Below are 22852 nucleotides of genomic sequence, written 5' to 3' on the forward strand. Positions count from 1 at the left end.
GGGAGGTGGGGGGTCGGTCTGCGCTGCCCGGACAAGACTGTTGTGAAAGTGCCGAGCTGGCGGAAGGAATGCAGTGACAGGTCCGGACCTGAACTTCCGCATCGAGCAGGAAGAAGTGAGCAGCTGAGGAACCAGATGAACGCTCTCAGCAGCCGAAGCTGATGACGGCTTTCCACCGCTGAGCTGGACCCACACTCCGCAGCGGCTCCCGCGCCCATGCTCTTCCCAGACGTCTGAGGGCCCAACACAGATTACCTGCCAAGGTAGGCCTGCTCCTCTGCGGGAGACTGAAGGTGTAACGGTCAGCTTGCCTCTGTCATCGAGGAAGTGATCGGCATTTCTTCGCTCGAATCTTTGAAGCATAACAATGAAACATCTCTGCATAGAGTGATGTTCTGTACTTCTGGATCAAACAAGTAAGGACAATGAGTATTTCTCTGAGAGCATAACAACAATCTGATGTGGAGTTCTGTCCTCACATTTGTGCTCCACCTGGGTGGACCCTGGTCTGCTTCCACACTTGCTCAACGACTCAAACATGACATGACCGGTGGTCCTGGTCTCACAGCAGAGGAGCTCATGACCGCTGGAACCTTTCTTCAGTCCAGAACACGTTCTGAAACTGAAGCAGAGGTGTTTCACAACTCTGCCGTCTGAAAAACGCTTGTCATAGTAAAGTAGAGGTGTGGTCATTTCTCAGCCATCAGGCAGCTCCTCTTCAGGTCGGCAATGTCTCCAAGTAATTTTGATTCATTTTTCGACAATAACGTCGAAAAATGAATCAAAATTTTGTTATTTTTTATTTAAAATTCAATATTATATTTAGGAGGCCACCTGATCAGCCAGGGCTGTTGTGAGGGGCGGGGCCTTCGACCATGAAACAGAAGAGAGAAGATGAGAGATATAGTGGAAATATGCATTAAATTAAAGGTAAATAAATACAATAATACAGTTGGATCACATGTTCCTATTATCCTATTATGTTATCTATTTATGTAGCAAGTACCAGAACATATTCTCATTTATTCTGAGGAGCACTACATTTTCACCAAACATCTATGAATATAACCAGGGAAAAAACAAAAAGGCCTAAAACTGTGTCTGACTTTCACTCATGAGGGCCACATACTGTATGTATACAGGCAAAGGGCTGCATGTGGCCCTGGGGCCGCATTTTTTCAGCCCATGTGTGCTGGGTGAGAGGTGAGGACCCCCTGGAAAGTTTGCCAGTCCACATAAACTGAAAGAGAAAAACAATTTAGAGCCTTGCAGAGTGTTACTGATGCAGAATTGCTAGTGATGCGAACCATTGGTCTGGTGTTTTCTAGTCCAGTCAACCTTTGTTTCCTGCAGCTCTTCATGTTTTCGCTTCTGTTTTCCATCTCATTCCAACACATTCTCACTATCTGCAAACCTTCCTTCATAGTATCACAGTTTCCGCTCTCTCCAGTTCAACCGTCTGATAGTGTTTCTCACTGGTGGTCCTCCTCCTCATCTCCAGCATTCTGGCTCCAACACCTCTCGCCTCTCCACCAACCTTCTGTCCTCCTGAGCTTTGTCTCCAAACCTCGCCACATGTTCCTGCGACACTCCTATGGACAACCTCAGCACCTTCATCTCTGACTCTTCTGACTCTGACTCCTCAGTCTCTAAACCAGCCGTCACCATCATCAACTCTTGAGCCAATGAGTTGTTAAAAATACTAACACTACCAAAGACGTATGAGGACGTCCAGGGTCAGAAGGTCAAACGCTCTGGAACAAGGGCGACTGAAATGATAGTAGGAGATTTGCCAAGTGTCTATTGAGACACTATGTGATGGCCCAAGCTCACAGTCATGTTTTCGTCAGCTGAAGATCAGGAGTGAATGTGGGGATGTTGGTGTTGTAGACCTAAAGGTTGGTCTTGGTCTCGGTCTCGAATGGCTTTTCACTCGGACTCGGACTGAGCAGACTGAGGATTTCTATTCAAGATCAGTCGAGACCGACAGAGAAAAGTGTCGTAAAAGAAGGGCTCTGGCTTGATATATCTGGGGTCTCAAACTTGATCCACACGAGGGCCACAGTTGGGGCCGGTGTTTGTTGCACCTAGTCTAGAGGAGACCCAAACATCAGTCAGGTGTCTGGGTCTGGTGCAGCTTGTTTCAGCGGACAGCGGTTGGTTCACCAGTGTGTGGCTGGACCTGCTTCAGACTCCTCATATACACTGTCTTGGTCTCGCCTTGGTCTCAGCGCTGCCTTGGTCTCGGTTGCTGTGGTCCTGACTACAAGGCACAGGGCTGAGGCGTATAAACCCCTGTGCCTGTACTGTTTCAATTATAGCAGAATTAAACGTCATAAAAGACATGAGGAGCAATTTGCCAGCTCATGTGGCGACCAGATGATCATATGAGCGGGACGGGGATCCTGTTTCCAGCGACAACTTTCCAGATGCTTCTGACACGTCGCTTGTTTCTGAGCGGAAATCGCACCAGTGCAGCGCTTCGTGCGTCCCACCTGACAGGAGAGCGGCGGCTGGGTCACCAGTGTGTGGAAGCTTTTACTGTGGAAAAGTGAGCTCACTTCCGAGCGCCAAATGAGCCTGAGTCACGACGGGCCCAGCTGTGACGCAGTTGCAGACAACACGGAACATTCTGGCTGGAAATGGAACCAGCACCGCACTCACTCTGACGGCTTTTCATGATAATTTGACCAAAGACGTCAGACGTTTGCCTTTCATCTCGCAGACCTCCGCCTTTCCATTTGGGTTTCGTCCACTGACAACCGTCTGGTAACGTTCAACAAATGCAACAAATTCACTGTGGCCATCAGAGTCAAAAGAGAAGCTCATTGCAAGATGGATGAACCAGACGCAGCAAAAGCTCCACTCGACACGGAGATTCCAACTGCAGAGGGGGCCTTTGCTGTTATGTGTGCGGCCCTCAGGAGCTCACAGCAACACTGTGATGATAATGACAATAATAATGATGATAATAATAATAATGGATTTCTAAATGTAACTCAATCTAATAATATATAATAATATATAATAATACAATACAATACAATACAATACAGTACAATACAATACAATACAATATAATGTGTGTTTCAGGCATGGGCAGCTGGGAGCTGACCGAGGGGTCGACCCAGGACCAGGTGGAGGGGTTATATCTCGACACTGGCCTGGGAGCCTCTCGGGATCCTCCAGTTAGAGCTGGTGGATGTTGCTTGCGTTTGGCGTGGCCTTCTGAAGCTGCTGCCCCCACGACCCAGCAACAGTTAAGCGGATGAGGGTGGATGGACGGACGGATGGATGGAGCTTAGCAAGATATTCACACTTCAAAAGATCCAATATTTTTCATTCACATTGATTGTTATGGTAACTGACCACTCTGACTAGTGAAGGGTTGGTGACGCTTCATGAAACAGGGTCCTGATTTCCAGAGGCCACCAGATGGCACTGTCTACTGTCAAATGTTTGGACTTGAACAACTAATTCCATGAAACCTCGCTTAATTTCTAAACTAGCAACATCTCATGGCCTCTGAAAATCAGGGCAGTGTTTCATGAAACCTCATCTAAGACTAATACTGACAAACCAAGTCAGAGGCAACAGAATGATATTGGAGCCACCAGAAGTGGAACCAAAAATCCAGGACTTGCCGTGTCGGCTAGTGATATGACTAAACCTTAGACGTGCGGCTCAAAGGGACAAGCGCTCCGATGGATCAAAAAGTGTCCGAAGAGTAGGTGACAGTAGTGTGGACATTTTAAAACTAGCCTGCAGACCAAGACGGTGTGAGTTGCCCGGGCTTAGCTCAACGTAGCTAAGCTAGCTGGCGCTTCTTCAAACAAACTGAAGGCGCCATGGAAAGAGGCAACATTTTCTACGCGAGACCATCCATGTGTAAGCATCAAACCTGCTGAAATAAAACACCCACGCTGCAAACGTGAGAACCGAACAGACGGGTGAGGAATTAAAGATACATTTCCCGTCTTGAAATTCTGTGAAAGCGAAACAAGCTCGATCAGCATTTGGGTGTGAGGTGTTAAAAAGCCCTAAAAGGCCTCGCAGAACATCACACTTCTCTCTGATTTCGACCTGCATCAGACGGGTCCAGTGTTTAATGAGTGTGATTCAAAAGAAATGATTTGAGATCCCGTCAGACAAGCCTCCAGATTATTGTGTTCTCAGTGAGCTATCGCCACAGCAGGCCGGGAAAAGGGAGGTTTCCTGAACTAAACAGCAGCTGGGCAGTTGAGAAAGAACCATTTCAAGTGTGTCAGTGGCAGTGAGAAATCAGCTTATGCTGTTTGAACTGTGACTCACCAGGTAAAAAACAAATGCAGCTTCACACTTGGCGACTTTTAAAGGCTAAAATATGTATTTTTGCTGGTGAGACAGGGTTTCCCATGAGTGAGAAGTGCAGAGTGACTCAGAGACGAAGTGTTAGCAGCGTAATGAGCATGTGGTTGTCAGTGGGCGAAACAGCTGATGATGGTAAATGTTAAACAGCAGTTGTGCGGCAGCCATGGCGGCACCAAAACACACGGTACAGAACCAAGAGTGGAGCGTTGAGAGAAAGGCACGAATGCAACGGCGTTTGCAGAGTTCACAGGTGCTTGTTTGTTTCTCAATTTCCTTTAAGGTTACCCCATCACACAAGACAGGAAACTCACTTGTCACCACTTCCTTTAAGGACACATGCGTTTGTGTCAGTGGGTGGAGACACGTCGGATCCCAGCGACAACAGAGACGAGTCGTGTGGTGGAGGCATTTAGAATCGCTGTTGATCTAAAAGTTGGATCAAAAGTTGGGGGTGACCGATGTAAGGAGACAGGAGGAAGGAAGCGACCGGAGTTTATGATGTGCAAACATTTTCCTAGAACATGAAAGGATCGTATGGTCCTGCCAAAATCAGGGAGATCAAACGGGTGGAGGAAATGGAAAAGCTATGTTCACGAATCCTGGCAGACAAAGACGGAGGGATCCTTTTTTCATAGCAGAGTCACAGCAGAGACGACAGTGAGACGGCACCCGAGGCACTGTGGGGCGGGAGTGGGCACAACTGCTTCAGCTCACCTTCAAAATGTCAATGAACTACAGGCCATGACACAGATGCAGCAACTCGTGAGGCCAGCAAGGGAATTGTTCCATGTGTCGTCTGGTTTTGAGGTTCCACATCAGACTAGCACCATTTCACGGGTCACAATGAACCTGTAGAGTGGAGGAGTTCAGATCTAAGGGACTCGGCTCATAGGTAGCAGGTCTGTTTTCTGTTTTCACGACAAGTGAGTCTCAGTGGTCCGATGACTCACGAGTCACCTAACTGTGAGTCTGGTTCTGAGTCATCCAGCAGGCCGGCTCCTGGTGTTTGGGATGGTCACCACTTCCCTTTGGGATGCCTATCTAAGACGCACGCCTGACTCTAGTTCAGGGGTTCTTCACCTTTCTGATCTCGGGCCCATTACGGGGAATTACTGAGCTCATGTGTGTTCAAAAACCACACATGTAAACAAACCAAAACCTTGTGAAAGGACATGAAACCATGTGACCAGTGCCAAGACTTTTGTCATGGAAAAATCCAACCAGCAGCAGAAGCAGGTGCGAGTCAGTTTCATCAAATTTACTAAGAAAAAAAGGAGAAAAAATACACCTGATGCAAATATCCAATATATACTTAAGTTACAAGGGCAAGTTGTAAGTAAGGATATTAAGAAGTGTAAAAATGCAATAAAAACTATTGAAATGTTTCAATTCATGGATTCATGGACAACTATGGACCAGATGTCCAATATAAAAAGGCAATATATTTCAAAATATATTTTCAGTAGTCCGTCAATGTATTTTGAGGAACAAGAAAAACACACAAAAATGGCCAATGAAAATGTCTTGAAACAAGAACTTGCTGTATTTACTGCTGGAGTGGTGGCGGTGACTCAAAGAGAAAGAACAAAAAAGGCAGAAAAATTACAACATATCAGTTATAGTTTTAGTCTGACATCAAAAGGGCTAAAAAATACATGCATCAGGCCCCATGTGGCCCCCGGGCCGCACTTTGCCCAGGTCTGGTGTAGGACGTGAAGGCCACTTTCCCAATGTCAATAGAGTCAAGAAACCTCCCTGAAAACGCCGCTCCTCTCTCGGTAACAGTGAAGAGGTTGCAAGGAGACTCGGGTCCAGTTGGACCCTCTTCCAGAACAGGACTGAAAACAGCGATGGGAGAATGAAGGACACCAGCAGAAATTTGCATCAAGGTGTCCTTTACAGTGTTTCCACTGAGACAGCGCCACCATCAGGGAACTGAAAGGAAGTGATGTGAAACGCAACTTCAGCAAAACTGCAATAGAAACCTTGAAAGCCAGCAGTTTGCAGCCCAGAAGCCGAACTATCTGCACTTTCGCCGCCGTGCAAGACGAGACAGGCTCTGAGCAGAAAGAATGCCTGCAGGTAGTAAAAGCTGCTGTCACACCTTCGTCTGCTTCAGCAACCTTCAGTGGAGCAGCGTGGCCTGCGGTCACACGAGCAGCACGTTCTGACATAGCTGCTACCAAACCGTGTATGCGTCGTACGGCTTTGATCCCTCTGCACTGATTTACATTCCACCCATTTCTTCTCCGTCTTCTGCCATGACAACAGAGCCGGACAATAAAACTCCCGCCCCTCCAGCTGCTTGACTCTTCCAGGTCAAGCACCCTGACCTCACAGAGACGCTCCCGTGTCAACAAATAGTCAAAAGAAAAGCTCAACCGTCCTGCAGCTTGTCAACACTAAAGATTTCATTTGCTGTGCCCCTAGATGGACGACATTGACGCCATGTTCAGTGACCTGCTGGGGGAGATGGACCTCCTCACCCAGGTGAGTCAGACACTTAGACAGTTAAACCTGACTGGACAGTGGTGGAACGCTTCACAACAACTCAGTTCACCCTCAGTGTTCTATGATCTTGCTTGATTGTCAGTCACACAAAGTTCTTTTCAGCTGCGTACAGGCCCATCATGTGAGTACCATTGTGTACAGTGTAATTTCTGGACGATAAGCCGCTGCTTTTTTCACACACACTGAACCCTGTGTCTGGATGTAAGTGAGCCTCACGATGTTTTGTGTTGTCACTTCCTCGGTTCCGGAGGAAAGTGCCGTTTGGTGTGTGTTCAAAACATCGCTGCATCATCAACCCCGTTTTCAAAACTCACTCAGGAGTCCTCCTCCTGCTACTACTACTACTACTACTACTACTACTACTACTACTACTACTACTACAACTCGGGCGTATATACTCTCACATTGCAGCAAGAAGGTTGCTGGTTTCTCTGCATGGAGTTTGCTTGTTCTCCCTGTATGCGCATATTAGTGTGCTTAATAGTCCAGGAATTATGGTACGTACAACATACTACCATGACAGTTCTTACCTTGATAAAAGCACCACATATTGCCGTTCCTTTATCAGTACCACATCCCTGACAGCCACAGAATCCCAGGATAGAATGACATGTGCACATGTCACATGTTTTATTTTACATATACTAGCCATGAACCGAGTCTGAGAGACTACTGTGCTAGCATGACACTTCCATATGTGGAGGTACTACACCATCATGTAAGCACTTCTTGTTATTCCAGCGCTGCATGCTATCACCTTAGCAGCGCTACGTACTTCTATGGGCACCACATTCTTTGCTTGCTCAAGTCCAACCCACCAATCCAGTCCTGCCAAAGCACACATGAGCGCGACATACAAGTACGTCTGCTGAGGCTGAGACTGTACTTCCTGAGGGCCACCACTTCCACGACTGCATCAACAGACCACCCGTACTCTCAGTGAGAAATTCAGCCCCAGATATTAATAAGAGCAGTGCAGTGGTCCCGACAAGCTCACTAAACTCCGCCATCCATCACCATGAACCTCACAACCCGACGCTCTCGGTGGGAGCGCTGCGAGCGTGTGTGTGTGGAGTTAAGGTTGTGGTCATTCACAACCATAAATAACACTCCGCCATTGGTGCTGAGGTCAAACAGCAAAGTCCCGCAGCAGCCAGAGATAACAGTGGGTCTCCCAGGGTACGGCCCTGCTGCGCACTTCCATGTTGCTTTTGGGCCACCAGCCACTTTAAATCACTTCCATCGCACCAGTGGGCTGGATATTGCACAGGACGTGCGGCAGAAGCGAAACCTCGGAACAGATGGGACTTTAAAACGTGAGGAGGCATGATAGGTTTCAGGGCAGTTGGAATGTGTTGCTGGTTAAATCCCTCACCCCGGGCTCCGCTGCTCACACAGATACTGCATTCATGCTATAATAAGTTCACCAGCTTCTTCCTTCTTCTCCTGCAGAGTCTCGAACAGGAAGCCGTCCCCCCTGCGCCCCCGCCCCAAACTGACACACAGGTCGACTTCTCCATCGGCTTCAACGACATCAACGGTGACTGTTTTGCCACAAGTCTGTAGCTAGTTTGCAGAGACAATAGGAAAACAATGGACTAGATGGTGACACAGTGTTGCGTAGCATGGAAAAATCTGACGGCATAAAGAATCAAGTCATATTTGAGGGAGATGAAATCCTATTTATGCCAGTCTTTGTTCCCATCGTGTTGACCAAGAGTTGAACTTAGATACTACAGGGAAGTGATAGATGACAACGGGGAAAAAAAGACTGTCCAATACAGTGTAAAACCTGAAAGGAATGCAGGAAAAATCAGGGCAAAAATGGGGAAAAGTCTTAAAAGAAAATACCAGTTGAAATCAGATCTTTCAGAGCAGTAAAATCTAAAGTGGTGAAACAGAAAACCTTTGTTTCTCTCACAAACAAAATGTATTGTCATGAAAAAATTAAAAGCAAAGTTTAGATATTTTTAATGCATAATACAAAAAAAAAATATATATGTATATCTATATAGAAACAATGCTTCATAAAAAAGAATGCAAAAAATCAATAATACAGTAACTTTATGCAAAGATTTTCTAGTTCCCTGAGAAGCAGGAAAAGTATTAAAGTATAAAAAAAAAAAAAAAATAGAACTCCGTCTCAGGGCTTTGTGTCGCCTCGAGGCAAACCTGAATGTGTCAGTATTGCAGCGTCATAACTGCACACAGCAAGTATTGCTTTTATAAGTATTGCTCACAAACCCACTAACTGGATGTTCTTTCAACGCCAGCGTCTCTCCACGACCTGGAGGACAATGACTTGGACGCTCTAATGGCTGACTTGGTGGCAGACCTCAATGCCACGGAGGAGAAGCTGGCGGCAGAAATCGAGGGTTTGAAGGAGATTCCGCTGCCTGAGCCGCCGCCGCCGCCGCCAGAGTCCAGCCTCGCTTCTCCGGCCAGCAGCAGAGATGGAGGCAGTGCTGTGACCACCCCGGCCTCCTCCACCTCTCCCCTCCCGCCGCCGCCGCCTCAGTCCACCAAGCCCACAAAAGTGAGTGTGTGAAGGGAGGGACTTTTCACCTGCTTTATAAGCAGGAACTGAGCCAGAAAGCGAGAAGTGAGAGTCTAGTGAAACACAAACCCACAGAGGAGCGAAAGATATGACTTGGTGGTCAGTGGAGGTTTCAGCAGATTCACTCCGGCGCGAGAAAAAAAAAAAAAGAAAAAAAAAAAGATTCATAAGAATTAGAAAAAAAAAGATTTAAATTCCATCTGGTTTTATTGATTTATAAATAACCCAATAGATTCTATGAAAAAAGACCTTCTATTATGTCAAACTGCGAACATGAATGTCCATAATTCAAGCCCAAAATATTCAACCCGCCTTCAGAGCAGCAAAAAGAAAATATGTTTTCTCTAATGTGCACATCACAAGTCAGAGACGCAGCACTGCTATCTTTGAAATTTAAACTAAATTGACGTTGAAAGTAAATTTGTCCCAAACAACGCTATTTTCTTAACCTATTTGAACGCTACCTTTATTCACTCTCTGGGATGACAGTGAGCAAAAAAAGTGACACGTAGTCTTCTGCTGTCTCAGTGCATAGCAAGAATCCGGGTCAGGGGGGCAACAGTTTCAGCAGGGAGGCCAAGCTGTGTCTTGGGTGAGACCTGTGGCAGACATGCCCCAAACACTGACCCCAGAGAGAGGCGTCCGGGAGACAATCCAACCAGATCCCAAACCACCTCATCCGGCTCCTATCTTGGCCGCTCCTCAGAGCTGCCGTGGTCAGAGGATTGTCCAGTGAAAGGACAGCCTTTCCTTCTGGATCGGCGTCCTCTTCATGACTGCTGCCGCTGCCCTGACCTGTCCATTTCTCACTCACTATTCCCTTCACTTGTGATCAAGACCCCACGAAACGTAAACCCCTGCACTTGGGGAGGAGATTCGTCTTGGTGATGAAAGAGCTGAGCCAAAAGGCAAAATGTTCCACATGCTCATTAGAAGACCCAAACTCAGAACTGAATAGGTCAGAACAGAACAGACCATCCGTCTGTGCTCAGCCACTCAGTGAGGACACAGTAGTGAGTCACTTGTGACCAACAGTAAATTGGCAGCATCGCTGTATTTAAACAAGCCCAGCTCCAAAAATGGAGCCGGATGTGGTGACTACTTTACACAAGCAGGTGGCGCTCACCTGAAACTTCGGTCTGGGCGTGACTCTATCAAACTTTTGGACTAAATAGAGTTTGAAAACCGCCCGTCACCCGGTCGAGGGCAAGAGGGAGGTGGTGGTTTCAAACAAAGACCAGGAAAGTGGATTTGACGGACCCCGATTCTGAAGAGGAGTGTTCACACTGTGTGGAAGATCATGCGCTGCCTCGGCGTGAGGTGAGAGCGAGTCTGTTTGCTGTGACAGTTCCACACGCACATGACAGTTCTAGTGCTCAACCATCCAGTGGATCACAGAAACATCAGTACAAGCTACATAACTCACCATGGCTGCTGCCAGGTGACGTCATAACATACTAAGGAGATGAGAGAACTCACTCCCATTCCAAACTTCAGATCATCTCTTTTCAAGCTGCAACCTTCTGAAATCGTGATATCAATGTGGAAGAGTTGATTGAAAAAACACCCAGAGTTTTTATGGGGAGAATATGCAGGAGTCTGGAATTCAAACGTTCATCGTATACAATTGCAAACACAGAACGTGAACTTGGTCCTATAAATCTAGACATAAAACGTGATGCAAAGTAAAAGAGAAGGTGGCACTGGAAGCTGTGAGGGGCAGGAGAAGACACCCAGATAAAGGCGGGAGAGATTTGTACCTGGACAGTAAACGGACAATATCAAGTTGAGTTTGCTCTGAGTGGAGTCCTACGCAGGAGATGAGAAACAGGCTCTGGTTCCAGCAGTCACCTGGAACAGATCAAGCACCTGCTGGCCATGAGGAGAAAGAGGAACCGGGTCAGTACCAAAGTGTGGCGAGGTAATGATGTGGTGCTGTCGGGGGAGACGGCCAGACAGGAGCGTATGTGTTTAGCAGGGGCTGAGACGTCATCGCGCCCCGGTCCAAGCAGCAGCTGGGCTCAGGTGGTGTGGGTCTCAGTCCACTCGGAGCTGTAGGCTAGTGTCATGTAAGAAGGCAGCAGATGTGGAGCTGGAAATCCAGAGGAAATAGTAGCTCAGCCGTTCTAATTGAGATCCAGAAGATTGGCTCCAGTTTCCCGCCTGGAATTCCTGACGGGAAGGGAAGAAATGAGACACATTACAGCAGCTGAACACCGGCGAGGTGTTGCCCTTCAGTTTCTCAGATGCTATCAGACAATGAAGTGTCTAACTCCAAACTGTAACACACTTTCCAGGAGGAGATGGAGGCGCAGATGAAAGCAGACAAAATCAAGCTCGCGCTGGAGAAGCTCAAGGAAGCCAAGGTGAAAAAGGTAAGCTCCACAGGAAACCCGCGAGACGCTCGGGATAATGACCATACAAGATCGAAAGTTGAAAGAGCTCAGATCATTTGCTCCCCAAGCACAATCAATCATGAGAGCTGCGCTGGGCCATTATCCTGCAGGAAGCTCATGCCTCCATGACTGTCTTCAAAGAGAAGCAGATGGAGAAACGTCAGGTTCGAACATGTGGTCATTCAGGACAAGCAGCCCAAGCTCATCTCTCACGGTGCTTTCACGCAGCCGGGGCAATAACTGTACTGTGTTTATGAGGGATGAGACGCTTGTGTCGGGTGCTACAGTGGCATTCATGATAACCTGACATAGAAATGAAGACTGTGATGTGGAATTGAAAAAACTACTTTTTTTCACCCTCTAAATCCCTTAGGGCAAAGCGGTGTTGAAGTACATTTTTACTAGGTAAAAAGTTCCTTATGAGAAAGGAGGGAAAGAAAAACAATCACATTGTTAACACAGAGATTCTCAAAGGTAAAAACTTGGTGAAAGATGAGTCAGAACTACTGAGATAGAAAGTGGTCAGCTGAAAGATGTAGGTTTTTCTGGCCAGTTTCATATAACGTTGAGAGCAACAGCTGCACTGGTCGTGGTTTAGATGAAACTCTCTGAGGTCAGAGGCCGTACTGTTGCTCTCCAAACATCTGAGTGAAGCAGAGAAATTATTGGTTGGCTTCAATACTCTTGAATTGCCACGTGGAATTAGTTTGGAAGTCACTTTTGAAGGTGAGACGATTTAGGGAGGAGAAGAGGAGCGTGCAGGCGGGGCGGGGCAGGTGTAGGCGACTGGGCTGTTCAAGTGACAGGAACCTGCTGCGACGTGTTGTTTAAAAGACAGTAGCTGTGACACATGGACAATAAGCAGAGTCACCACCACCTTCCACCCAGTCTGGAAGCGGTGCGGAGACGCAGCTGTGCAGAGGTTTTTCAAAAAGAATACAGTGGTACCTGGGTTCTCGACCACAATCCGTTCCAGACGGCCGTTCGAGAAGTGATTTGTTTGAAATCTGAATCGATTTTTCCCATTACAATGAATGAAAAAAGAAATGATGCGTTCCAAGCCTTAAAACAGGCTTTTGTAGGAGTGAATGTCGAGTGTCTGCTGCAGGTGGCTGTTCCTCTATGTGTGTGGCCGCTGCATGTGGGAGGGGTTGCCGAGTGAGTGACGTCTCTCCAGAAGTGAAGAGGTGTTCGAGTTCGAGTTCTGGATTTTCGTTCGAAATCCGAAACAAAAAAATCTAAAATCTTTTGTTTGAATTCCGAGACGTTCGAAAACTGAGGCACCACTGTAATAATGTTTTCAATGTCTCGATTTCCACTGGCTTCAGAGCACCGGCCCTTCGCTTCAATTCCGCAGTGGAGAGACTCGTTCAGACAGGAAATCAGACAGAGAAAAGTGATGTGAATCTGGGAATTTTCAAAATAAAACACTGTGTAAATGTTATTCGTATTTTACTGTGAAGGAGCCACGTAAACATGATGTCATACCCGGCGAACGGAGCGCCTCTTCTGTGATAACATGGGTGATGTCGGCCCATTCACCATGACACTCGTCGTAAACACTATAAAGTCATCGCCTGTTCCAATCTGCGAAGTGCAGCGGGATTGACAAATCTCACGTGGCCGACTTGATAAAGCACACTCAGCTCCACTTCGCTGTTCCCCGGGGGAAATGTATAAACTCTGCCGCGGTTCTGCAGGACAAGATCAGAGGGAGATGTTTGGAGACAAAGTTAGATAGGCACATAGAGGATAGATAGGGGATAAGGAAGTACCAGACCAAAGACGAGGGTCAGGTCGATAGATGTGATGAAGGAAGACATGAAGACAAAGGAAATGATGAAAGACGAGGAATATCGATACGATCAAAGGAAACCCCAGATCAAACACAATATGTCATTTCTTGTAAAGGATTCTTTGATATCTTGGTGTCTACACGATGGACTTCATAAATCACTTTAGTATGCAAAGCTTGAAAACACTCACCGTCTGGCCTGACAACTCCATCTTGTAACGCGAGCGAAGGGTCTGGCCGACCTTGGTTCTGTGAAACCTCCCTTCCATCCCCTACTGGACCTGTTTCCAGATGAGAGGAAGCATGAAGCCATATGAGGAACAGCACATGCAGGGTTCAGAGCTAAATTGGTTCCAGTCTCCCCATGAGTTCAGGGAAACTTTCCAGACAGTCAGATGCAGTAGTGCCAAGCTGCCTACTGTAAGTAAATAGGACGACGTTAAAACAACACTTATGTAGCAGCTAAATCAGGGGGTTTCTCATTTGAGTTGGACCCAACTTCCCCACCAGACCTGAACTATTATTTTCTTCTAAAAATAACCCAAATAAACAAAAAAAAAAGAAGTGCTGACGCCAGCTATTGTTCCGACAGCTGGTGGTGAAGGTGCTCATGAACGATGGCAGCTCCAAGACTCTGATGGTGGACGAGAGGCAGACGGTGAGGGAAGTTCTGGACAGCCTGTTTGAGAAAACCCACTGCGACTGCAACGTGGACTGGAGCCTGTGCGAGACCAACGCTGACCTGCAACTGGGTGAGTGAGTTACTGCGGCAGAAAGAACGGCTCCGCGGTGGTCGTGTTTACGACCCTTGATCATTTCTGCACGCCGCGATACGTCACGGTCCTCCTGCTTGAGGTTGGTTTATGAGGGACGATGAATCACAGCTGGATAGGGCTTGTGGTTTCAGGTGTGGGGAAATGTCTCGGGACGTTCTGACGCGATTATATGGTGGTTCACATGCAGAGCTGGTGTAGCTAGACGCTTGCAGCCCGCCAGAACCAAATGTATATCTACGCTAATATGAACCAGATACTGAGGTTTTGCCGTGTAATAGAGAGGCAGCTGATATGGCGCTCCATCTCCACACGTTCTCCATTCCACCAGGTGGGTTTCATTGAGTGTATCGGACACTGTCAGTCAGACTGCCTGTCAGGCGGAAATAAAAGCTGTGTGATCTCAATCTTGCGTCTGAGCCGCCGATGCTAAATTTACGAGAGCCACCGGACGGTTGCTGCCATCTGGTTTTACCGTTTCCTAAAAAGTCAGTTGAAGAGTACATTTGAGATGTTTATTTTTGGTGTATTGTCTCAGCGAAACAGTACAATAACATTATGTTTTGCATATGTAACACTGTTAGTGCCCACCAGGGGGATCCCCAGAGCAAAGGATGCCTGAGCTGAGAGTCGTTTTGAGCTGTTGACACACAGGCTCAGACGATTCAAAGGGGAGGGAGGCAGGAAGGAGATAGAGGCCAATTGTGGAGAGTAATGACGGAGAAGAAGGGAGGTGAAGAAGAGAGTGCCGGCGGGGTGGAAGCAGTGGAGAGGAATGTGACGTTAGAGCAGAAGTCAGAGTAGAAGAGAGAAGCTTTCTAGGACAGTAGTAGCCACTGGTTTAGAGACTACGGAGTCAGAGTTTGAAGAGTCAGAGATGAAGATGCCGAGGTCGAGTGACTCGAAAGGCCCAGAGCAGAAATGACCGTCTCAGAGGGAGACATTTGGAGACAAGGTTAGGGAGGACAGAAGGTTTGTGGAGAGGAGAGTCAGCGTTGGAGCAAGGGATGAAGAAGAGGAGAACATGAAGGTGTGACTGACGGATGAAGTCACATGATCAAAACCCCTGATGGGAAATGACCAAAGAAGCAGAAGCAATTCCTGGAGCGATCTGAGAGAAGTTGTCCTCCATAGCTGAGCCTGTGTGGCTCCAATGCTTCTATTGTTCGCCTCCATGTTTAACTCGCTTTAGCTGTCGCTGCAGTTCAGTCTTCAATAACATGAGCATCCTGTTTCCGCCAGAAAACACCATTAAAGTTTCAGTTCTCAGGTGCCTTTTCCGATCTTGAAAACTCATATATATTAGGCAAAATCTTGCCTGAACATTCTTGCCTACAATAGGCCTCCAGTATCTATGAAAACTGGAAGCTCATAGGGTCGATAACCGGACACCGAAGACACGGAATGCCTCAGTTGGATCAGGCGAGAAAAAGTCTGCTTTTCAGGAGATGGAAGCACGTTTCAAAACTTTATCAAACTGAACAAGCCACCTCCTCACGCAGCAAGCACCAAAGGTTCGGAGGCTCCATTTCAGTCCTCTTCTCTGCCTCTGCTTCAGCGTGGTCTATATGCTGGCTTCAAGTAGCACCAAATCTCCATCAACAAAATAAAAGTCTACTTAACACCCACAGCTTTGGACGGCAACATGGCCTTCAAACACACGCTAAAGTCTTCCATGTGTTGCCCAGCCAGTCAAACACCACGCGCCTTCAGCACTTCAAAGGCTCCTAAGAGAACGAGTCAGCCGTCACAGAATGGCCGTCACGCTGAGGACAGCAACCCTGGTAGCAATTTATTTCATGCCCACCTCCGCGCGCTAACCTGTAATAGCCTAGCGCAGGCAAGAGGCCAGCAGGCCCAGAGTGTGTGTGTGGGCTCATGCAGGGTGGAGGAGGTGGACGAATGAGGAATTGAAACAGAGACAGGATGAGCAGACAGGCGAGGCGCAAATGTAGAAAAAAACAGATGTACAACCATCTGCATCTGGAGGTCTCAACCCTTTGAGTATAACTTTCATATGACGACGGCAGTTTCAGCCGTGTTTAATAAAGTAACAATTCACTTCCATCATCTGTGTCAAGCTATATAAAACTTGTTTAAACTTCCAGTGGCAGATGTTTCAGAATAAAAGGTGGTTTCCACCCTGTCCTGTTAGTTAAACCTGGACCACGGAGTGAGCGACTCATGTCCACTTTAGAGGAAGAGTTGGCACTGTCCATGAGTCTCGGACTCCATTCCAGACCGGCCGAGACCAACACAGTCGTAATTGGTAAAAAGTTCAATTGTGCATCACTTTGAGGCACCTTATATCTATTGTCTTGCTCATGTCTCGATCCTCCAAATATCATGGGCTTGTTCGGTGTGGTCTTGACTACAACACCGAGTCAGGCTCGCTCCCTTTCTGCTCTAGTCACCATGTGATTCAGTGATTCTGTTTAAGAGCTTCGGTGAAGTTACCCTTGCGTAGAAAACAGGAATGTGTGTCACTGACTGCGGTTCCATGCAGCTTGATGAAGCCACCGAGTCCGATGTTGTCATCTTAACCTGGGTTTACATGCAGTGCAGAGCAAAACAAACTGTGAGTCATGGCGAGGCGCAGTGAGCTCCTCAGTCCTCCCACTGTTTTCTCAGCTACCGAAATCTTTTCAGGGCCATTTCCACTGACAACTGATGACGTCTGATGTGTTTACCTTTTGAAGTTAACAGACTGAAAACAGCAGAACCCATCTGTGGCAGCTCACTGTCAATGTCTGGAATAAAACACAGAGAGAACAATGAAAATGAAACATTCAGAAGCATTGCTTTCCCGTCAATGTCATTTTGCTAACCCACTAGCACAAGCTTTATACTGAACGCACAAACAGTGAAGCATATTTGCAGTAAAGTGAATAGTATATCACAAGAATCATAGATGTCGAGCATCTAGAGCGCTCCATCATCGGCGTGAGCCCCGACTCACTCAGCGGCCATGCTAACGCTTGCTAGTGTGGTGGTAATGTCTTATCCTTAACTCTTCTATTCTTCGAACAAAGCGACAGTAGGCGGTTGAAGATGAATGTACAGCATCGTCACGAGTGACAACAGGTTTGTTATGTTAAGTCAGGCGTCGAAAAAGTCCAAGGACCACTCGTGTCGGAGGAGCTTTTGTTTATTATGTTGCGTAGCTGAAGCTCCCAGTCCCCCAGTATGAGCTACTCGGCTACATGGTAGCTTAGTCTAGCTATTAACCGCATGATCCAGGTTGTGTAGTTCGCAGTCATTGTGTTTCCCGAGCCAACATGTAGCCACGCTCAGTGACTTTGCCCTTAAAGGGAGCCCCCTGGTGGGCACATGGTCTTAGTGACACAGCTTCACAGAGACCAACAACAGTATTGACTCATTTACAGTGTTGAGTGCTGATGTTGTCGTGAAGCCGGGTGCGGTGTCTAGGGTCGCTCCACTTCAAGGGAGCATTTGTTTGACCTTTTCTGAAGTGGTAAATTAAAACCACTTTGATGACCCTAACTGACCCCGAACCCTGGTGAGCTCAGGACACTGTGATCTCTGACTTTCACTTGTGCCTCTCCGTCCCACAGAGCGCACCTTTGAAGACCACGAGAACCTTGTGGAGCCGCTGCTGGCCTGGATGAGGGACAGCGAGAACAAAATCCTCTTCCAGGAGCGGCCGGAGAAATTCGAGGTTTTCAAAAACCCACAGGTCAGTCACGCAGCGTCCTTTAAAGACTCACGCGGCCTTCACAGGTCATGTGACCGCCTGGCTTTTCCGTTGTTCTTGACCCACGTTTCAACGACTCTACCTTCACATGGACTCAGCTGAATTATGGGATGTCTGTCCTCTCTTGACGCCGTACATTTATGTCTTCGCTGTCACTTATCAGCCTGGACGACTGTGGGACGCAGGATGTTTGTTGATATAATGGCTCCTCTTTGCGACCTCTGCGTTGATAATGGGTTCGGTCTGTTGGCAGAAAGTAACAGTCAGGCTGCAAAACAAAAATTTCTTTTAGTCCTCCATCATGTCTCCCCACCGAGTCGTCCCTAATAACGCAGAGAGCCGAACCAAAGCAGACATCTGCTTTCAGTCTTCAATCACCGCTGTGAATATGAAGTTTACAAAGAGGCTTCGCAGTCGTTTTCATTCATTGGTCATGTGTTTTGAAATGTCTTTTTGTGCTGATGTAATCATGAAGTTAATCTCGTCTCCTTACAAGTACAGTGCACATTTTTAAAGAGTCAAATGACCAAAATATTTACAGCACAGAGACTCTAGTTTTTGAGGTCAACCTACGATTTGACGGTGTAGACAACTGACTTTCTGAGGTGACGCAGTTGTACTGCTGCAGGAAGAAGCAAACCTGGTTCTGATTTGGTTTGGGACTGTAGCAGTAATGGTGCGATGACCACTAGAGGTCCCTGAGCAGAAAACAGTTCAGGATGTTTAGACCCGATGTGTCGAGTGTTGCAGAGTCACACACACCCGAGTGTGGTCCCTGAGACCACAGTTGCAGCAGGTAGAGTGGGCAAGCAGAAGCACAAGCATTGAAAATGGAAAATCTTATCATGAAAAAGATCATAAATACTGCTGACCCTGCCTTTCTGTGGAATTTTGACATCTGAAACCTTAAGTATTGCCTGTTTTCATTGTTATTAATATGAAATTACATGAAAAAGTAATGAACATGTTCAAGCTTTCCATTTATTACACAGTCGCTAATAACTCATTGTTTTAAATGACTGAAATGAAACAATTGTTGTTAAACAAAAACATACATATATATTAGCAATAGTAATAGTTTTTCATGGTCATTTTATCTCTATATATTTGCAAACTTCCAGATTCATATCCAAAACCATCACATCAAAACTGTTTTTGGTTTTATTTTGTGGTTATTAATAGATAGAATGTGTAGTGTAAATATTTAAATCACTGCTACAACTAAAAATCATGATACCAGCATTTGTAGATTTATAATTATAAATCTGATGCATCCAGCTCTAACCATAAAAATGAAATTCTGTATTTCAAAACCCAAAAGTTGGTGGGTGTTTTTGTGTTTTTTTTTTTTTAATGTTTTTTTCCTTTTTTCGATAGCTGTCGCATAAAGAAATGCTATTTCCTTATTTGACCAAAAACAATATTGCAGTTTAACATAAATCAAACTGACTGATTGACGACAAAAAACAAAAACTCTAAATGACAAATGAATCAGTTGAGCAAAGACCAAGGCCATAAAGAAAATGAACAGAATACTTGCCTTACAAATAGCCACTTTACATTTCTGCAGTCATCAGCTCTAACAGCTGCAGGTCTGGTGTGGCTGCTTTCAAACATGGCCGCTGAGTTTCGAGCCTTCTGAACAGCTCAAGATCTCATATTAACTGACTGGAGTCATGTCAATATTTCCTCCCTGCAGACCTTCTACCTGTGGAAGAAGGACAAGAAAACGCTCAAAGACATTAAGGACATGGACAAAGAGATATTAATAAAGGTCAGTGGGGTCACACACAGCGACGACTGGCGCCTCAGCCTGGCCTCACCCTTCCCTCTCACCACCGCAGGAAAACTTCTGCGGCTCCTCCATCATCGTGCCCGACCTGGAGGGAGTCCTGCACCTCCGAGAGGACGGCAAGAAGTCGTGGAAGCAGCGACTCTTCCAGCTCAGAGCCTCGGGAATTTACTTTGTCCCCAAAGGGAAGACTAAGGTCAGAGGTCACGAGAGAGTGACATCTTTTACGGCGACAGAATAAACACGGCGCTCATCAGAAGTGGTTCTGGAGGGAGCAGGATCAGAGGGTGACTGAAAGAAGTCTGAATCTGTCTTTGAGTAGAAAAGAAGGGTTGTGGGTTCAAGTAGAAGAAGATTTAGATTTAGACATTTGAAGGTGGAGTCAGGTGAAAGTTCATGTTTGATGATACAGACTCTCATTGATCCATCTGTGAATCTGATTTCTTTGACTTTGTCCCTGCTCTTGTCCTTCAGTCGTCTCGGGACCTGGTCTGCTTTGCTCAGTTGGACAACTTAAATGTCTACTACGGCAAAGACTTGAAGAACAAGTACAAAGCTCCGACCGACTTCTGCTTCGTGCTCAAGGTGGGTCCACATGCGTGGGTAGGAAAGTGTGAAGCACGTGTCTGTCTTCTGCCAAACTAGCACATGCAGAAGCTGCTGCTATAAAACTCTCAGCGTCTGCTGCTAATGCAGAGCTGGAGGTTGCGTGCGCTCATCTGAGTGTGTGGTCACATTCTGCTGGCTCCGAAATGGAGAAGTGAGAGGGGACAGATGCTGCTCCACTGAATCCACAGGATTCATCTGACAGCATGAATGTGGTGGGTGGAAAACCGAGTGCCCTCAGAAGAGCCAGACAGAGTGAGGGAAACGCAAGAATCAGGTTGATTTGGACTTTTGAAAGGGGATGTGAAAGAGCGCCAACTTCATCTCCTCTGTGGAGGACAGCAGATGTGTGAAAGACAGAGTCGATCTCAGCAGGAAAGCATTTTTAATTCTGAGAAGAGTTTCCGCTGTGAAACGGTGAAATGATTCAGTGCTGAATTTATGAACTATTGGGATGAAGTTTTGAAATTTGGCACCACGGTTCTCAGTCACACATTATTCCAGCTGGAGGAGCCGAGTATTTCGGGGGGGAAGGACGGATCTGAGCAGCGTCTTCAGTCGAGAGGTCTGTGGTGGAGAACGAACTGAGCTAGAAGGCGATGTTGTGAATCCCCGCAAGTTCTGTGAGGCGCTGCAATTTTGTCAGTTCCACCAATCACCTTAGTGACCCCCCTCCCTCCTTGTTGAGATGACGTCATGTGCAACGCCAAATGCTCACATTTGCCCACAAATATTGCTCCCAAGGGTCGGGATTTGGATGTGAAGGATCCTGAATCCATTCCTAAATGTCCAAATTCCCATGATGGAAATGTAGAATAGAGGGAAGTAAAGCAGAACTGAATAGTGCAGCGTCACCCGAACACTATACGGGGTGGACGTAAACAAACATGGCTGACCTCCAGACCCATCTCTCTCTCCAGGCTGTTTCTGACTTACAGAAAGTTCACTGAAAAAGGAACACCACCAATGGAGACTTGGCCAAAATGCACTTGTGCTCGGTATTGAAGGAAAGATGAGGTTTCATGAAACAGTGTCATGATTTTCAGAGGCCACCAGACGGCGCTGTCAGCTGTAAAAAGTTTGGACTTGACCACTCATTCAATGATACACATCATTTCTAAACCAAGAGCGCCATCTAGTGGCCTCTGAAAATTAGGACACTGTTTCATCAACCCTGCAATTCTGTTTCATGAAGCCACATCTACCCATCACTATCGCGCTCGGTTGGAATAGTAGAAAGCACCTTTTATTTTGTAAATAAAAAAGTTGTTACAGAGTGGTGATCACGATGACACACTGTTTAAATTTTCCCACACCACTGAGGTGAAAATGGAGAATTTCCTGCTGCACAATTGAGGGTCTCTCACGGCACGCTGGATGATAAACACCGGTCTAATAAAGGGTTCACTGGTGAAATCCTATACCGTCTTTAATTATTATCATTGGTTACATAAAATCCATGCCTTTAGGTGACAGAACACCATGGGGAAATGGGGAACGTGAAGTCATGAACAGTCCTGAAGTACAATAGTGAGATATTTGCACTTTGTTCATCGACACCTCTGTGTGTTTTAACACTCGTGGCTCTCACATGTTTCTTCCATCATGGTGTTTCAGGTGGTTTAGTTCTTTACATTGTGACTCCATTCAGTAGAAACACTGAGTTTCAAAGGTTTGAAAGGAAAGTAAAAAGAGCGACTGACCGTGTTCTGGTGTCTCCTCAGCACCCTCAGATCCAGAAGGACTCTCAGTACATCAAGTACCTGTGCTGTGACGACGCCGCCACCATGAATCTGTGGGTGACTGGAATAAGAATAGCAAAGGTAGAGAGCCGGTAATTCACTGTCACTCGTGGAACATTCACTAGCGCTGTCAGCATCGCACTAAAGCTGAGTTCACTTGCGATAAACAACAACTCATGCGTGTCTATCACCACAGTATGGAGCTTCGCTACACGACAACTACAAGTCAGCCTTGAAGAAAGCCTCGATCAGCTCCGCCTGGACGAACCGCACCACCACCAAACCTTCACCTACCATCTCAGGTACCCACAACAACTCGCTGGAGAGAAGCCATTTGGTCTCACTGGCTGTTTTCTGCTTCTCCAGCTAAATCACTGAATCAGGCCAATGGTCACATTCCAGCTCCCCCTCCTCCTCCTCCTCCTCCTCCAGGGGTAAGAACAGATGAGCACCACATCCACCACACCGATGATACGCTTGTTTCAAATGTGTCTTCCTCAAAATTCACTCAGGCATTCGTTCATGTCAGTATCACGCCACATTCATGAAGCTTGGAAGCTACCCTTGCAGATACACCTGTTTGGGGATCAGTTTGTGGGACAACAACAACAGTGC

At 46.7% G+C, this 22852-nt stretch overlaps 2 protein-coding genes and 1 long non-coding RNA gene across 7 annotated transcripts in view; 1 reads left to right on the top strand and 2 right to left on the bottom strand.

The window, feature by feature from the left end:
• apbb1ip (amyloid beta (A4) precursor protein-binding, family B, member 1 interacting protein) overlaps positions 1–22852 on the top strand; it is a 25753-nt gene continuing 2901 nt past the window's right edge. Inside the window, exons 1-13 of the mRNA XM_053859249.1 lie at positions 1–263; positions 6781–6840; positions 8314–8401; positions 9135–9397; positions 11716–11793; positions 14202–14361; positions 17958–18079; positions 19797–19871; positions 19942–20085; positions 20364–20474; positions 22220–22318; positions 22434–22539; positions 22604–22671. Of these exons, the coding sequence (XP_053715224.1) occupies positions 6781–6840; positions 8314–8401; positions 9135–9397; positions 11716–11793; positions 14202–14361; positions 17958–18079; positions 19797–19871; positions 19942–20085; positions 20364–20474; positions 22220–22318; positions 22434–22539; positions 22604–22671 (1374 nt within the window). The 5' untranslated portion in view covers positions 1–263. The remainder of the gene's footprint in view (positions 264–6780; positions 6841–8313; positions 8402–9134; positions 9398–11715; positions 11794–14201; positions 14362–17957; positions 18080–19796; positions 19872–19941; positions 20086–20363; positions 20475–22219; positions 22319–22433; positions 22540–22603; positions 22672–22852) is intronic.
• Positions 9342–19225, bottom strand: LOC128755553 (uncharacterized). The gene is made up of 3 exons (XR_008414148.1): positions 16840–19225; positions 13801–13890; positions 9342–11590 (listed from the first exon to the last, which is right to left on the bottom strand). It is a non-coding gene; the product is annotated as an uncharacterized LOC128755553 (long non-coding RNA).
• Positions 19658–22852, bottom strand: part of LOC128755550 (protein adenylyltransferase SelO-like) — a 13511-nt gene continuing 10316 nt past the window's right edge. For 3 of the 5 annotated variants that reach the window (XR_008414145.1, XR_008414147.1, XR_008414144.1), the window contains 2 exons: positions 22199–22298; positions 19658–20201 (listed from right to left, as the gene is read on the bottom strand). Coding sequence is in view for 1 of the 5 variants with exons in the window: in XM_053859251.1 (XP_053715226.1) it covers positions 22251–22298 (48 nt within the window). In the remaining 4 variants the exon portion in view is untranslated. Of the gene's footprint in view, positions 20202–21613; positions 22299–22852 lie in introns of those variants that run through there. The other 2 variants (XR_008414146.1, XM_053859251.1) reach the window with 2 other exon arrangements.

The sequence above is a fragment of the Synchiropus splendidus genome, chromosome 3 (assembly GCF_027744825.2).
Source record: "Synchiropus splendidus isolate RoL2022-P1 chromosome 3, RoL_Sspl_1.0, whole genome shotgun sequence".
NCBI classification, from domain to species: domain Eukaryota; kingdom Metazoa; phylum Chordata; class Actinopteri; order Syngnathiformes; family Callionymidae; genus Synchiropus; species Synchiropus splendidus.